This window comes from Periplaneta americana, chromosome 2, assembly GCF_040183065.1.
Source record: "Periplaneta americana isolate PAMFEO1 chromosome 2, P.americana_PAMFEO1_priV1, whole genome shotgun sequence".
NCBI classification, from domain to species: Eukaryota; Metazoa; Arthropoda; class Insecta; order Blattodea; family Blattidae; genus Periplaneta; species Periplaneta americana.
Window position 1 is genome coordinate 41,221,676 of NC_091118.1, and position 16,681 is coordinate 41,238,356.

The 16,681-nt window shown below is 36.1% G+C and overlaps 1 protein-coding gene across 7 annotated transcripts in view; it reads right to left on the minus strand.

Moving 5' to 3' along the window:
• The window catches only part of LOC138692931 (myosin-IIIb-like), a 519,118-nt gene that overhangs the window by 26,137 nt on the left and 476,300 nt on the right, over positions 1-16,681 (minus strand). For 4 of the 7 annotated variants that reach the window (XM_069816367.1, XM_069816343.1, XM_069816320.1 and 1 more), the window contains 8 exons: positions 16,126-16,336; positions 14,882-15,026; positions 13,701-13,851; positions 12,027-12,307; positions 8,006-8,280; positions 5,448-5,613; positions 2,591-2,792; positions 908-1,063 (listed from right to left, as the gene is read on the minus strand). In XM_069816367.1, coding sequence (XP_069672468.1) covers positions 908-1,063; positions 2,591-2,792; positions 5,448-5,613; positions 8,006-8,280; positions 12,027-12,307; positions 13,701-13,851; positions 14,882-15,026; positions 16,126-16,336 — 1,587 coding nt within the window. The remainder of the gene's footprint in view (positions 1-907; positions 1,064-2,590; positions 2,793-5,447; positions 5,614-8,005; positions 8,281-12,026; positions 12,308-13,700; positions 13,852-14,881; positions 15,027-16,125; positions 16,337-16,681) is intronic. The other 3 variants (XM_069816353.1, XM_069816334.1, XM_069816360.1) reach the window with 3 other exon arrangements.

The following is a 16,681-nucleotide window of genomic DNA, read 5'->3' on the forward strand; positions in this document are numbered from 1 at the left end:
TCATTTTAATATTACCTTCCCATCTACGTCTCGGCCTCCCCAAAGGTCCTTTTCCATCCGGTCTCCCAACTAACACTCTATATACATTTCTGGATTCGCCCATACATGCTACATGCCCTGCCCATCTCAAACGTCTAGATTTAATGTTCCTAATTATGTCAGGTGAAAAATACAATGCGTGCAGTTCTGTGTTGTGTAACTTTCTCCATTCTCCTGCAACGTCATTCCTCTTAGACCCAAATATTTTCCTAAGCACCTTTTTCTCAAACACCCTTAACCTCTGTTCCTCTCTCAAAGTGAGAGTCCAAGTTTCACAACCATAAAGAACAACAGATAATAATACAACTGTTTTATAAATTCTAACTTTCAGATGTTTTGACAGCAGACTGGATAATAAAAGTTTCTCAACCGAATAATAACAGGCATTTCCCATATTTATTCTGTGTTTAATTTCCTCCTGAGTATCATTTATATTTGTTACTGTTGCTCCCAGGTATTTGAATTTTTCCACCTCTTCAAAGGATAAATTTCAAATTTTTATATTTCCATTTCGTACAATATTCTCGTCACGAGACATAATCATATACTTTGTCTTTTCGGGATTTACTTCCAAACCTATCTCTTTACTTGCTTCAAGTAAAATTCCTGTATGTACCCTAATGGTTTGTGGATTTTCTCCTAACACATTCACGTCATCCACACAGACAAGCAGCTGGTGTAACCGGTTCAATTCCAAACCCTCTCTGTTATCCTGGACTTTCCTTTATTTTATCATACAGAGCTTATATAAACTATTGCCACGAGAATGGTAAACAAAGCTAAGTAATGACAATGGCACAATCAAGAGGTATTCTTGTGGCCTGTGTTTGACTGTACTTCAATTTACAAAGCCAATATGGTAACTTACGACTTTGTATAACGACAGCAGCTGATTCTTCATCCAGGTCCTTCTTGGGAGCGTTGTTCTCCTTTCCTTCTCCCATATCTTGCGAAGACATTCGGCGCAGGAATTTAGCCTTCAGCCACGCTCCTGCCCCTGCCTTGTTTGCTGCAGCAGCAGCTGCTAAGAAAAATAAAAAGTGTAATTCAATTCATAACGGTATGTTACCAGAAGGTAAGAGTGAACTTTTAATATGAAATATCACCACATTAAAGTTAACACAAATTTTAGAATGTAGGCTTTCATGACCGGCGTCATAGAGATCGATGTTATCTGAGCTAAAGGGCCGTGGTCTGTTGGAGCTGTTGCTAATCATACGTTTCGTCTGCTACTCCAACAGACATCATCAGTTGGAGATCTTTGCGCTCCCATGTGCCACACCACTGATGATGTCTGCTGAAGTAGCAGACGAAATGTATGGTTAGCAACAGCTCCAACAGACCATGGCCCTTTAGCCTGGATAACATCGACCCTTACTTAACACAAATCGTTTCATTGTTTTATATACCTACACTTTTAACGCTTATATATCACTGATTAACTTTTCAATTTCTTTACTTTTCCATGTTGAACCTTTCGTACACTACTTTTAACACTTGAATATAAATAATTGATTAAATGGCGATCTTATTCGTGTTAATTGTGTAAGCATGTGCGGCTTACAGCTGTTTCGGTGCTTCATACCATCCTCAGAGCCTACTGGATCTCAGCGTCATCTCGAACTTCACTGCCTGTTGTGTGGCTGCGTTTGATTGTTGAAAAGTGTTGAAGTGTGATGTCAAATAGTGTGTGTGTTCTGAAATTGATCTGTGTGTTGAGAATTTGATCAGGGTGTGTTTTAGTGTGTCTGCATATTTCATATTGTTCTAGATACAGACATGGAAATCCTACACATACAACCCAAAAACCAAAAACTCAACACACTAGAACAATATGAAGTATACAGACACACTAAAAAAAACCCTGATCAAATTCTCAACACACAGACCAATTTCAGAACACACACACTATTTGACACCACACTTCAACAATTTTCAACAATCGAACACACCCACACAACAGGCAGGGAAGTTCGAGATGACACCAAGATCTAGTAGGCTCTGAGGATGGTGTGAAGCACCGAAACAGCTGTAAGCCGCACATTCTTACACAATTAACGAGAGTAAGATCGCCATTTAATCAATTATTTCTTTACTGTCTTAATTTTTAGGAAACTACCTGACTGACAAATTTCGAAGTGATGTTCTTCATTGTCCAAAACCTAGGCTTTGAAAAGTTGAAAAGTTAATCAATAACAAATTGTTTACCAAGTTCTTTAACTATCTGTCTACAACAACACCTCAAGTGTTAGATAAGTTTATAATAGGATCTAAGGAAGAAGAATCAGGGCTTGAAATGGACTGCAGAATAGCGTTCCAGTTCGTGAATTTTAAGAACACTTCTATTCCATCTCTTAAAAATATGTCTGCAACATTCTTTGTTTACTAATGTAATTTGTCAGAGATTTATTACAAAGTTTCATTTATTTGGGTTTGAAATGCGTCCTGTTCCAGGATAAAATGTATTTTTTTTATTATTAACTGAACTGTATTTGTGTTTGGTAGTATGAACTTAAGAAATGTGTTTCAGTGTTCAGTTTCTAATACACACCTTTCTTCGCTTTGGCTTCTTCTTCCTGACGTTTCAGTTCTGCCAGTCTTCGCTGCTCCTGATAGTGCTTTCGAGTGAGCCAGCCTCTAACAAATCGTTGGAGAGTCACTGCACTGTTTGCCATTTGCCATTTGGCCCTCTGGTACTTAACACGTGCCAACCATCGACGAACACAAGCCTGCACCAATATGATCTTGCGAACCTAAACATCCATATTAAATCAATATACGTATTCCACTAGAATTAAATCAAATTATCTATACTAATAATAAATCTGTAGCCGAAATTTTTCTGGTAATTTTCGATTTGACAAAAATAATTGGTCCTTACATATATAATTAATCTCCCTGAAACCGAAAATCGCTTTTTTGAAATTTTTGTTTGTATGTCTATCTGTCTGTCTGCCTGTATGTTTGTTACCTTTTCACGCGATAATGGCTGAACGGATTTCGATGAAAATTGGAATATAAATTAAGTTCGTTGTAACTTAGATTTTAGGCTATATGGCATTCAAAATACATTATTTAAAAGGGGGGTTATAAGGGGGCCTGAATTAAATAAATCGAAATATCTCGCTTATTATTGATTTTTGTGAAAAATGTTACATAACAAAAGTTTCTTTAAAAATAATTTCCGATAAGTTTTATTCCTTGAAAAATTTTGATAGGACTGATATTTAATGAGATAAATGAGTTTTAAAATTAAAATAACTGCCATCTAAGGCTGTGTAATGAATTAAAAAACAAATGACTTCGTCTATAAGGGGCCTTGGACAGCAACAATCGAAAGCTATGAAAGATAGCCTACAGATAATGTTTCTGTGTTTGTATGAAGTAATATCTTAAGCTAAATTAACCGATTTGTATAATTAATTATTAATTCACCATTGGAAAGTGTAGTTTCTCTAGATGGACATAATGCTATAATGTTATTACAGTAACTTCTGAGTGAATCGAGGACAGGTAAGATTAAAATAGCTTCTTATGCACAGAAAACTTGATAGGCTATTCTGTACATTCGTTTCCTGTATTTCCTAAAACAATTTTTATGACCAAATGAGTGGTCTCTGGATCAAAATGATCGCATTTTAATTATGCAAATACAACTTAAATTAAGTAACATAATAAACGATTTATCCTTATATCAAACACAAATGTTCCCTGGATCAAATGTCCTATTTTAATTATGTAATTACTTTATATTTATTTCTAATGGGTGCAACGGAGCGCACGGGTACGGCTAGTGACAAATAAAAATAATGACCAATGTAAGAAAATATCTGTTTCTACATATAAATATAAGAAAATTTGTTAAAAATTAAAGCATTAAAATTTCCATTATTTATGGAAGAAAAACTGCTACTAGAAAGTTAAAATGAAGATAGCAATGGCAAAGGAAGCTTTTAATAGAAAAAGGAGCATCTTCTGCGGATCTTTGGAATTTTCTTTTTTTAAATTATGGTTTATTTAATGATGCTCCCAACTGCAGAGGTTATATCAGTATCGCTGGTGTGCCAGAATTTTGTCCCGCAGGAATTCTTTTAAATTCCAGTAAATCTATTGACATGAGCCTGTCGCATTTAAACACACTTAAATGCCATCGACCTCGGCCGGGATCGAACCCGCAACCTCGAGCATAGAAGGCCAACGTTATACTGACTACACTATCGAGGCCGATCCTTTGGAAAAAGGAACTAAAGAAGAGACTATTGAAGTGTTTTGTGTGGAGAGTGGAATTGTATGGTACAGAAACATGGACATTACGACGAAGTGAAGAGAAATGACCAGAAGCATTTAAAATGTAGATATGGATAAGAATGGAACGTGTGTAATGGACAGACAGAATAAGAAATGAAGCTGTGCTAGAAAGAGTAAGCGAAGAAAGAATGATGGTGAAAATGACAGAAAGGAAAACAGGAATTTGTTGGGTCATTGGCTGAGAAGAAACTGCCTACTGAAGAATGCACTAGAAGGAATGGTGAATGTGAGAAGAGTTCGGGGTAGAAGAAGAAATCGGATGATTGACGACATTAAGATATACTGATCAAATGCGGAGACTAAGAGGAAGGCAGAAAATAGGAAAGATTGGAGAATGCTGAGTTTGCACTGAAAGACCTGCCCCTAGGAAGAAAAATATGATTTGAATGGAATAAATGGAAGGAAAGACACCATATCAAAAACAGAAAACAGCCACAAAATACCGTGCTTGAAAACAGTTCATGCAATGTTATACTAGACTCGAATTTAATTAATAAATTCGTCTTTTGTTTCTCTTTTATGTGATTTTTAAAGTTATTATATATAAGTTATATTATTGATATTAACTGCGTTTTATTCAAGACTAAATTAAATTATCAATAATATTAAAATTCAATCTAAATATTTACTTTATGGAATTCCTTGACTGGAAAAAGTGAGTAAATTAGCTATATTTATTATGTATTCACTCCGACGATGCCATGAAATCATTGTATTTCCTAAGGCTAATAAATATCTATCTATCTATAAAAATCAAAACTTATTCGTTTATTGAAATGTCATGTTTGATTGCCGAAAAATAGGTACTAGAATGACCCTCCATTACCCAAGCCAATATTGTCGAAGTCAAGTCAAGTCAATTTTTTTTTTTTTTTTTGGTCGGGAGCTAATGTTACCGGTATTTAGAAATATAAAAGAAGAAGAAATGTGAAAAAAAAAGAAATAATTATGGTGGCTTGCGATAAGATACACGTCTTTAATAATAATAATAATAATAATAATAATAATAATAATAATAATAATAATGATAATAATAATACAGTAATAATAATAATAATAATAATGATCATGATCATGATGATAACAATAATATGACTCACCTGTTCTTCATACATTTTTGAGAGGTATTCAACGTGATAGTACTTGAGGAACACTTTGGTCTTGCCAAGGGCCCATCCATCCATCTTCAGTCTTACTAGAAGTAAACGGCAGTTGTCCCGTGATGCAACAACACGTTCATCCCACCCAAACGCCAAGAAACAATACCTGTACAGCAAATGTACAATTTGGGTTATGGATGTGCTAAACTCTGATACAACAGGGCTGCTAAGGATTGACAAGTAAACCACTGACTGGCTAATTTTCATTGGTAAAAAAGGTAAGGTAAAGGTATCCCCGTAACATGCCATGGAGGCACTTGGGGGGCATGGAGGTAGAGCCCCATGCTTTCCATGACCTCGGCACTAGAATGAGGTGGTGTGGTCGGCACCACGCTCTGACCGCCTTTTACCCCCGGGAAAGACCCGGTACTCAATTTTATAGGAGGCTGAGTGAACCTCGGGGCCGTTCTGAAAGTTTGGCAACGAGAAAAAATCCTGTCACCACCTGGGATCGAACCCCGGACCTTCCAGTCCGTAGCTCATTGGTTTTGGCCTAAATTATATTATCTAATTTCAATTTTTCCCTCAAGCAAGTGTGTTGGCGGACATTATTACACAGACAAGGAGATAGGCCAGTGAAATCTTTGCAGAAATATATCCTCATCCAATAGAAGCCGCATTTAGGATCTTTTTTCCTAAAATACATTGTCATTGTTTACAGTAAGTGTGAACCTGCAATATTTGAGTTCAAAGATATACATGGTAATCACCAGACATAATCAGAACGACTAGTGTGTTCTATACTGCATAAGCAACCCAAGACTCTGACAGCAATATGAAGAAGAAAGGTGTTAGATCTCCAGAAACTGTTGGAAATCTCTCACTATTATTCTATATTTATCTTTATGAGCGTCTGTTCTGGTGACACTTCATCCTATTGGTTCATTGTGTTCGCTCTTATATTATCTACTTTGACGTCAGATGTTTTTGTAATTTCATAAAATCGTTACCGGTATCTTACCTATAGCTCAATATGAAACTGAAAACTGCCATTGCATGACAAATATCGAAGTTAAATTGATAGCAGCAGAAATGAAATACCTAAGAAGAATTACTGGGAAGACCAGACGAGATCGAATTAGAAATGAGAGTAGAAGAGAGGAGGTAAATCAAAAGAAGTAATTAATTGAAGATACTGAGGAACGACAACTGAAGTGGTTTGGGCATACTTACTATATGTCAGAAGATAGGAAACCTAAGCAGATAATGGAAATGCGAACTGAGGGAGAGTAATAGAGCGCAATAATTAATAATAGATCCCTATTAGAAACAACAACAACAACCAAATTTCTTGGCTTAAAAATCGATAATGTGTTAAATTGGAAAAATCATATTAAAGAAATTACCCCCAAACTAAATTCAGCTTGTTCTGCTATTAGATCTATGCAAAAGATAGTAAATATCAATACCTTAAAAACAATATACTTTGCATACTTCCACCTGGTAATGAGTTTTGGAATAACATTCTGGGGAAATTCCACAGATAGTAACAGTACATTCCTGCTACAAAAAAGAGTAATTAGAATAATAGTAGGTGCCAAATCCAGGTAATCGTATAGGACTATTTAAAAAAAACTACAAATAATGCCCATGGCTTGTCAGTATATTTTTTCATTAATAATCTTCCTCGTATGTAATCGTGAAAACTTTGTAACTAATTCAACAGTTCATAGCATAAATACGCGTCAAAAAAGACTTTCATACTCCATCGGCAAGTCTATCGTGCTATCAAAAAAGAGTGCGTTATATGGCAGTAAAAATTTTTAATAGCCTCCCTATCGATATAAAAAATGAAACTCAGAACATAAGATTATTTAGGGCCAATTTAAACAAGTACCTAATTTCTCACGCCTTCTATTCTGTAGGTGAATTCATGACATACAACAATGCTTCATGAAATTGATACTAAAACTTTGTGTTGTACTAGTAGACTATATTGTAAACCTCGTCTGTATATATTTCAACTAGACTGTGATTATAAATTAAGACTTCATAATAGTATTACGTTTTTTGACTTGTTACATATTCTAGCTGTGAAGCAATGTACGAATACCATGGAATGTTAATAAATACAATACAATACAATACAATACAATAAGAACAGGAAGATCTAGGATTAAGTGCAATAGAAAGAACTGAAATAAGAGAGGAAAAACAATGATTGAATTGAAGAGAATGTGTAGAGATAGAAGTCGTTGGAGAGTCTGGGTGGACTGAGGTAAACCCAACTCCTAATGGCATAATGGGATAGAAGAAGAAGATAAATTGTTATCCTGCAGAGTTACCTACAGCCTCATGATTCTCCATTCTGCAGACCCAGCTACAATTTCATAAGTCCTTATGCCTCTTTTACTTACTCATTGTAGAAAATATAGAGAGAGGAACTACTGTGATGTTGCAAAAAAAAAGGTTTCGCGGCAATACACCTTTTCATTGTCCATGTACATTCACAAGGGTTACTATCCAGGGAGCTTAATCTTCCACAAGGCAATACTTACCGCTTCAAAAATTCTCCGAAAGGAATTCTATGAGAGAAGCCATTTTGTCGTATTCGTATCGTCTCCATGACACCCGTATACCGCAGCTGTTTCACTACTTTACTGGAATCGAAGAGCTTAGGAACTCTGGAATCGTTGGGCTTGATGCAGCGCACAAACTGGGGGGAGCCACTGACCATCTTCTGGAGCAGGTCCATCAGTGAGTAGCGGAAGTATGTGGCCACTGTCTGCTGGGCACGTGATTGAGACGCCAGACCTCGACTGCTGTAACGTTCCTGCAATAGCAATGTCACACAACATTACATTATCTGAGTTTTGTACAATTAACACATTTAACCAACTCATTACTCAACTGGCTAAAGGCCTACTTAAAATGAGAGTTCAAAGTACTAAACAAATTTCACAATGAAGACAAATGAGACCTTTACTGAGTTGTCTATTGGTAGGACTACTAGATCAACTGGAGATACGTGAAGAATTCTTAGGGAGTACGTAAAATTTAAAACAAGCATATATTTCAATGGGTTACAATTAAGCCACAGCCAGGAGAGAAGACCAGAAATGTCGAAAGTCAACCTGGTGGCATTGGATAAAAAAAAAAATATTTCACGAAAAACTGAACTAAAGGGAGAGGCTACTCATCAATTAGCATTAGTCAGCTTGATGAGTTAATGACCGAATTTGGTATAATTTTCCTCTATTCAATACCTAATTACCTCTTTATCCTTTCCTATCCAGTCCTCTGACTGAACTCTTACTTTCTTCGACCCCGCTGGTATTAGAGCATTCGAGGCCTAGGGGTTCATTTCACTTTCCTTCCTATCCTTTCTACTTTTCCTGTTCCTAGTGCTGACCTGCTATGGCACTAAAATCGTCCTCTAGTGGTTTAAGGAGAGAAAGCTGGTGATCAACAAGATCTCCCAACTAGGTCTAGTAGACCTGTCGACCAACAGCAGGTGTGGTCCTCTACACATTCTGGGGGTTGTGTGTGAATGAAGTAGCCACCAAAACGTTAAAATATGGTGTTCACTTAAATCGGCTACAACTTGCCATTTAACCACTCCAATATGAAAGCACGAACTACTTACAGACCTGTTACTAAATCTACGTATTACTCTGTGAAAAGATTTATTAAATCTACATACTTAGACTTCAACAAACAAAATTTGATAACACAATCTCAAGGAAAAAAATGGAACTCTCTGCATCACAATCCACAGTTAATCCCCGATTTACCACGCAAATCGTCTGTAGCTGCAATTAGATTGGCAACAGGCCATGACTGTTTGGCCAAGCATCTGCATAGAATTGGAATATATCAGTCCCCTAACTGCCCATTGAGAAATTCAAATCAAGAAATGGATTCGGAACAAATCAAAATCTGTGCTTCAGTGGCTGACCATGACAATATCTTTGAAAAATATTGGAGTGCAAGAGGTCAAATGACTTTATTGTAAAATCCCTGGCATTAGAAAACAACAGCAGCAGCAGCAGCATATTTCACGAAAGTTTTATTTTGGATTGACTACGTTAATAAAGGGAATATTATGTTTTTTTTTTTTTTCAACTCTGAACATAGTGAACAAAATGAAGTTGGTATTGCTGATGGAGTTTTGGAAATAAAGAAATGATACCTAGAAAATCTCAGGATTTGGTACAGTTTTTGAAACACTTTCCAGAAGCTGAGAAAGAAGATAAAATAAGACTGCATTACAACTCAGTTTTTCATTACAGCATCAATTCCTCTGAACTTCCCTTAAAATTGAAAGAAAGTCTGCTAGAAATGTCCGTTGATAGTTCACTGACAATAAAATTAGAAAACTTGTTAATTCGTGACTTTTGGTGTTATGTTCGCAAAGAGTATATGGATCTCAGTGACAATGCCATTTCACATCTTCTGTCATTCTGCTCTACTTATTTGGGTTTCTGTGCATTGACATCACTTAAAACGAAACACAGAAATCGATTGAATTCAAATTCACCCCTGATTTGCATTCACGAAGATTCGGCAAAGAATCGAGTATCTGACGTGCAGAAAACAACCTCAGGCATCTCATTAACAGGTCAGAACTACTCAAGTTAATCATGTAAGATAATTTTTATATTCTATAATATCTATAATGTTGTTGATTTAATTATTTTAATAGCATGATTCTCTCCTTTATACTGGGTGTTCATTTCAAAGTGTGTCATGACGTCACTGTTGTTGAGTCACCGATTTGAAGAGAGTTTCAGCTTATATGTCAGAGAAGTTGCCTATTATTCAAGGCGTTCTTCAAACTGAACTTGATAACGTGTACAGTATACGTCGTAGCAACAGATGGCGGTCTGTACGGTCTGTGTGCTACCATAACCTCTTTCGAACTGTGTTTTGTGCTGGCAAATCGTACGCAGGGTATTTGTTATCATCGGTTGCGTACGGTAACATTCCACAACACAAATCAAATACTCCGTGTTCATGTTGACCATCGAAGTTAATGTCAACAAATACGTAAGTAATCGTCTTAACCCTCTCCTCATATCCCGACAGTACGTATTTCCAAACTGTTCACATTCCTGCCACTATCGGCGTTATCATACGCATCGGTACGTACTCTTCAGAATGAATGCCGTACTTGCTAGGCAACTTCTCTGCCTCCTAGGCAATACACCTTTACGGAAGTGTAGGAAGATTGAATTCTTTAGGCTCATCGGCTAGCCACATGACGGCATACAGCGAGCCATGACACACTTTGAACTGAACACCCAGTAGTTTAAAACTGCGTCATTTAATAATCGACAAATTGTTGAGTTTAATTTACTTTAGATACAGTTATGTATAATTTAAAATAAGCAACTTTGGGGGTACAAGTTTGGGTGGAAAAGTGTCTCTAGAGGTACTGGGAGAAAAAAGGTTGAATACTACTGCTTTAAGGTCTTCCATGTTTAGAATGTTTGGTTGGTTGGTTGGTTTAGGTTGTTTGTTTGATCTGGTTGGTTTGCTTTAGGTAAGTTGGTTGGTTGGTTGGATTACTTTATCCTGGTTTGTTTCTGTTCGTTTAGTTTCAATATGTTGCCACCTTCATTCTACTGGGAAGCAAATTGAATAACTCTTAACTACACAATTAACTTTACGCACAGAATCATATAAAGATACGGTCACACGTCGCTACTTTTGCTGCGCAACTTTTGTACTGCAGCTGCAAAAGTTGCTTTTCGTGTTCACATGTAAGCCAAAAGTAGTGCGCTGCACGCTACTTTTCGTGCTGCGCAACCCGAGTGCAGCAAAAGTTGCAACTGGAGGTTGCGAGTCTGTTCACACGCAAGGCGCTACTTTTGCAGCCGCAGTCATGCTGCAGGTTCCCATCTCCGTGTTGACTTCTCAATACCGGTATACATTTTTTTGGTTATGTTCGCATTATTAAGAAACTCATGCGAAATATTACTTATCTATTGTTTGCTTTTCTGCCCTAACTAGTATTCAGAAATTGGCATTATTTTTACTATAAGGTTTTTAAAAACGCCTATATACTTAAATTATAACCAACAGCATATTCACGTAATCAATGTTGGCAACCCTCCTGTTTGAAACTATGCTACAGAAAATTAAAAAAAATGAATTATATCGTCAGCAAATATGCTCAGACTGTGTTGTGTATTTAATAACTGTTACAAATAATTTATTTTCATCACATCTAACATTAAAATACAGCCAAACAATAAAAGTATCATTGGCACATTTGGGTGGTAACACTGGTCGCAACCGCAGCAAAAGTTTCAACAAAACCGATATCAAAAATGCTGCGGCTGCAACCCTGAGAACTCTGTTCACGCGTCGCTACTTTTAAGCTGCGCGCAGCATGGAAAAGTAGCGAGCAGCAGGTTCGGCAGCCGCTACTTTTCGGGTTGCACCGTTGTTCACACGTCGCAGTACGAGAATTGCGCAGTTTTTTGTACTGCATCGCTGCAAAAGTAGCGATGTGTGACCGTACCTTAAGAGAGAGAGAGAGAGAGTTCAAAATTCATCACATTAAATACTTACACTCACCTTGGAGCCCTCAGGAGTACTTCTTGGCGATTCCTGGCTGGGTGAATACAAGTTGCCTGTTTTGGTGAGTGGGCACTGGAAGAGGAAGCGCACCATGTCGCGATGTGACTGTCTAAGCAGCTGAATCACTTCAGGTGGGAGGAAATTGCGATTTTTCTCCATGAAGCTTTCTGCCTGGTAAACCACACGACCAGCATAGTGGTGGATTGCGAAGCATAGGGCATCCGACTTGGGACGAACGTAAAACTTGCTCTTCACGTTGTTGTGGAACTTCTCTGTGAACAAAAGAAATAACAGATTCACATCTATTGACAATCATAAGAGAAGTTAACTCATAAAGGTATTTGAATATTAAGGCTGTCATAATTGAGGGGCTGGGTGCAAGGGCATTTTAGAGGATGTGCCCTTTCTGAGTAAAACGCTTAATTGTGTTCTCTGATCTGCTATGCATATGATCACCAAGTTGTAGTTCAATAATGTGATTATAGAGGTCAGGAGTAACCAAAATATAAAGGCGTGCATAGGTAACAGCATTACGGTTTGAGTTTTCAACATCAATTTTCTCAAAACTTGCATTTGAGAGAAGTGCCTTTCTTGCACCCAACCCATCAATTATGTTTTGGATTTTTCGAGTTCAGATGGGCAGGGCATGTAGCACGTATGAGCGAATCCAGAAATGCATTCAGAGTGTTAGTTGGGAGGTCGGAGGGAAAAGGACTTTTGAGGAGGCCGAAATGTAGATGGGAGGATAACATTAAAATGGATTTAAGGGAGATGGAATATGATGATAGAGACTGGATTAATTTTACTCAGGATAGGGACCGATGGTGGGCTTATATGAGGGCGGCAATTTACCTCTGGGTTCTCTAAAAGCCATAAGTAAGTACCAGAATCGACACCTTCATTCTGAAAATATTTTTTTGGACACATAAATGTCCCGGTTTTCAGCAAACAAGAAAGAAAGAAAAAGAGGGGTGAAGTTATAGGAGAATGGAGAAAGTTATACAATGCAGAACTGCACGTATTGTAGTCTTCATCTAATAAAATCAGGAATATTAAATCCAGAAGTTTGAGATGGACAGGGCATGTAGTACATATGGGACTTTTTAGAGCCGAAACGTAGATGGGAGGATAATATTAAAATGAATTTGAGGGAGACTGAATTAATCTTACTCAGATTAGGGACTGATGGGGGCTTATGTGAGGGCGGCAATGAACCTGCGGGTTCTTTTAAAGCCATTTGTATGTAGGTTGGTTGGTTGCTAAATAATAATAATAATAATAATAATAATAATAATAATAATAATAATAATAATAATAATAATAATAATAATAGTAATAATTTACCGATCGTGCATCAAACTTCTGTAGGAGATGATTAAGAGAATGTGAATTTCTTGCACAGAACTTTTTGAATGTTATGAGCAGTTCTATATGATACAATGCACTGTATTGCTCAAATTTTTGTCTGGGCTTATAGTTTTAACATAATTTTGCTGTCAACTTTGGTAGCACTCATTTTAATTGACACAACCTAATTTTCATACCATACACCACAGTTGGCTAATCTCAATTCCCGCTTTTCATCTGTAAGTTACTAATCTACACGTTTATGAAATAGATTCCAGTCACAGTTTTTTTATCATTACCATCCTGCTAACATCTTACCAATGAGTGAACGATCTGTAGACCGAGGAAACCGACTCTCTTCATCCAGAAGTGCGAGAAGACCCATGGGACGAGACAGTAACATGTCCAGCACAGGGCGGTTATCGGAGAACTCGACCAAATCCACAGGAATGCCTTCCGCCATGTATTCCTACAAAAAGATTCAATACAACTAAGGTGGCAGAATATGCAGAGCTATGAACTAGCAAAATTAGTCTACTGGAGAAGTAACTCGATAAAAGAACTTGGAAAGGAAATAATATGCTTCAATTCAGGCTGTACTGATAGAATAATGAAGAAAATTAAAATACAGAGCGAAAGTGAAATAACCCTGCAGATTTTCAGAGCTAACAGCTCATGTTGTATGTAAGAAAAAAGTGTAATACCATATTGGTGGAAAGACCATAGTTTTCTCAGAAAAAGTTTCTTCCCAAATGTTTAACACTCTCTTATTCGGTAACTATTGCGAGTAGGATCGTGAATTTTGTTCATATCGATAGAAAATCTAATAAAGAATCGTTTATCCCTCTGGCATATTTCAATAGTATGGACGGTTTTCATGTTAATTTAATTTAAAAACCACTAATTTCAAGCCACTGCAATCAGATTGCAACGTTGTAGCCAGAGACGGAGGTTCCAGGAGTTCACGTATGGAAACAGATCTGAGTTCGTTGATCGTCTATATCTGTATTACGAGAAGAAAGAGGCGATGTTGCCAGACTGCTAAAACTTCCAACTTAATTATATAATTAACCGTGCATTTAGTCACAAAACATAATATATATTTTCTATTCATTTATCGCCCCTTTCAATATGTAGGATTATTTCACTTTCACCCTGTGTAATACATTAATGTTGTTATTAAGCATTCGAATATTGATTATACCAAGTATCTTACAAATAAGTACAATTAATTTTCAAAGTTGTTATCAAGAACACTTGTAATATTTTTGTTTTAAGACAAAATTTATTATAATTAAAATTGAAAATAATTAATATAATTAACATAAATTTACAATTTATGTAAAGATATTCTACATTCAGAAGATATAACTATATACATTTGCATAGATATTGAATGAAAATAAATATTATCTTCATTTAAATAACAAAATACAAATTTCAAGCAGTAATCTTTCTACAATAGAGTAAGTAATAAATTATAATATAACTAACATTACCTGCTGTTCCCATGTGAAAATATGCTGATTGAAGTAGTACTGGATCTGTTCATTTGCAATGTTGATGCATAGTTGTTCAAACGAGTTCCTTGGGAAGTTTTCAAATCCGAAGATGTCCAACAAACCTATCGCCAAAGGCTCTCCGCTATTGCAAAAAAAAATAGTATCATTAATAATCATTCTACTGTTTTTAATTAATAAATATTTCGTAACTTCAAATAATGGCTTTATACATAAACATGATACCACAATGATAATATATGATACACATCTACCAATAATGGTTGTTCAGAAAAATAAATTCATTACTGATTAACTTGATAACTTCTTTACTGTGTTAACATTAGAAAATTACCTAGCTGACTAGTTTCGAAGTGTTAAAAGTGTGTATCCAACAATGAAAAATACATTACGCTTAAACTATGAAAGCTTATGGTGGGGCACTTGGTTGAAAACATAAAATTTGATTCTTCATTCTTGTTTACACTCTTTTAACACAATGACGAACTATTAAGTTAATGAAATGAAATATTAGCACATTGAAGTTGTTATTTAATTAATTTAATAGTTCATCTGTGGTAAAATTTGAGTTTAATGTAAAAATCTCGAAAACGAAAAAGAAAATATGAGACATCTTTCCTTTACATTGGATGCTCTGATACTTTCTAGCATTAAACTTTTTACGTGTACCAGTCATATTATGCAGAATACCTACATTTGTTAATTACATATAGATCCTCAATTTACTCTTCTAAAATAAACATGACATTGAAATATAATAAATTATTTTTAAATTGTACAAAGTAAAATCCCTTGCAACTGGCACCCAATTAACTGACAATACCAAAACAACGGCATTTTTGCTGGACCAAAAAGAAAACGAATGGGATGTTTAAATCTGCTGTGTTGCCAACCTGGGCCGTCTGTTTTGCCACATTACAAAGCTTGCACCAACTTTCATGTTCAGTGAATATTCGAACCTAAAATTAATGTATAATTTGTGTTGCGTTATGTTTTAATAAAGAAAATCCACACAGTTTTACGTTATTTAGTTATGATCAGATGGTTGAGAAATAAGCTTCATATGGCTGCAATTTCAACAGTTCGCATCATAAAATACAAACCGGTATTTTTTTTAAGATTTTTATTCAATTATCCGACAAAATCTCATATCTGCAACTAGCCTGGTCACTTGGTACCAGTCAAGAGGGATTCTACTGTACTTGTATATTTTGCTATCATACCAAGTTGCTCTGTTGAATGTGAGCAGGCAGTTGATCTGGTTCACCATCCAGTCAAAGAGCCGTCCATAGAGACCCTTGGCCATCGCATCACGAGCTGCACATGCCTCAGAAACTGTGTTGTTCCTCGTGATGGTTTCACCCCGTGTCACTACACTATTGGAAGTCAATGCCTCCAGCATATCGCTGGGCTCCACTCCCAGAAGCCGAGATACTGTGACGTAAATAATAATAATAATAATAATAATAATAATAATAATAATAATAATAATAATAATATAATCAGACTCGAAGTCAGGTATACAGCTTCATCCATATACGAGTACAATGTGAATTAATTAAATAAATTTGTTTTATGTGTTCACATAATGTAGACTCTTTGATTGTAAATGCTCTACGGCATCTACATCAAGGTGAGATGAGGTAAGTGAAGAAAAGACCACGTGAGATTTTTCTTGCTCTTACTTTCTGCTCTTTCGCCAGAAATATGTAAGAATTTGTTTTTTCGCGTGCATGTTAAAATTAACTTAATAATAAAGAAAACCTAGCGTTTTCCTTT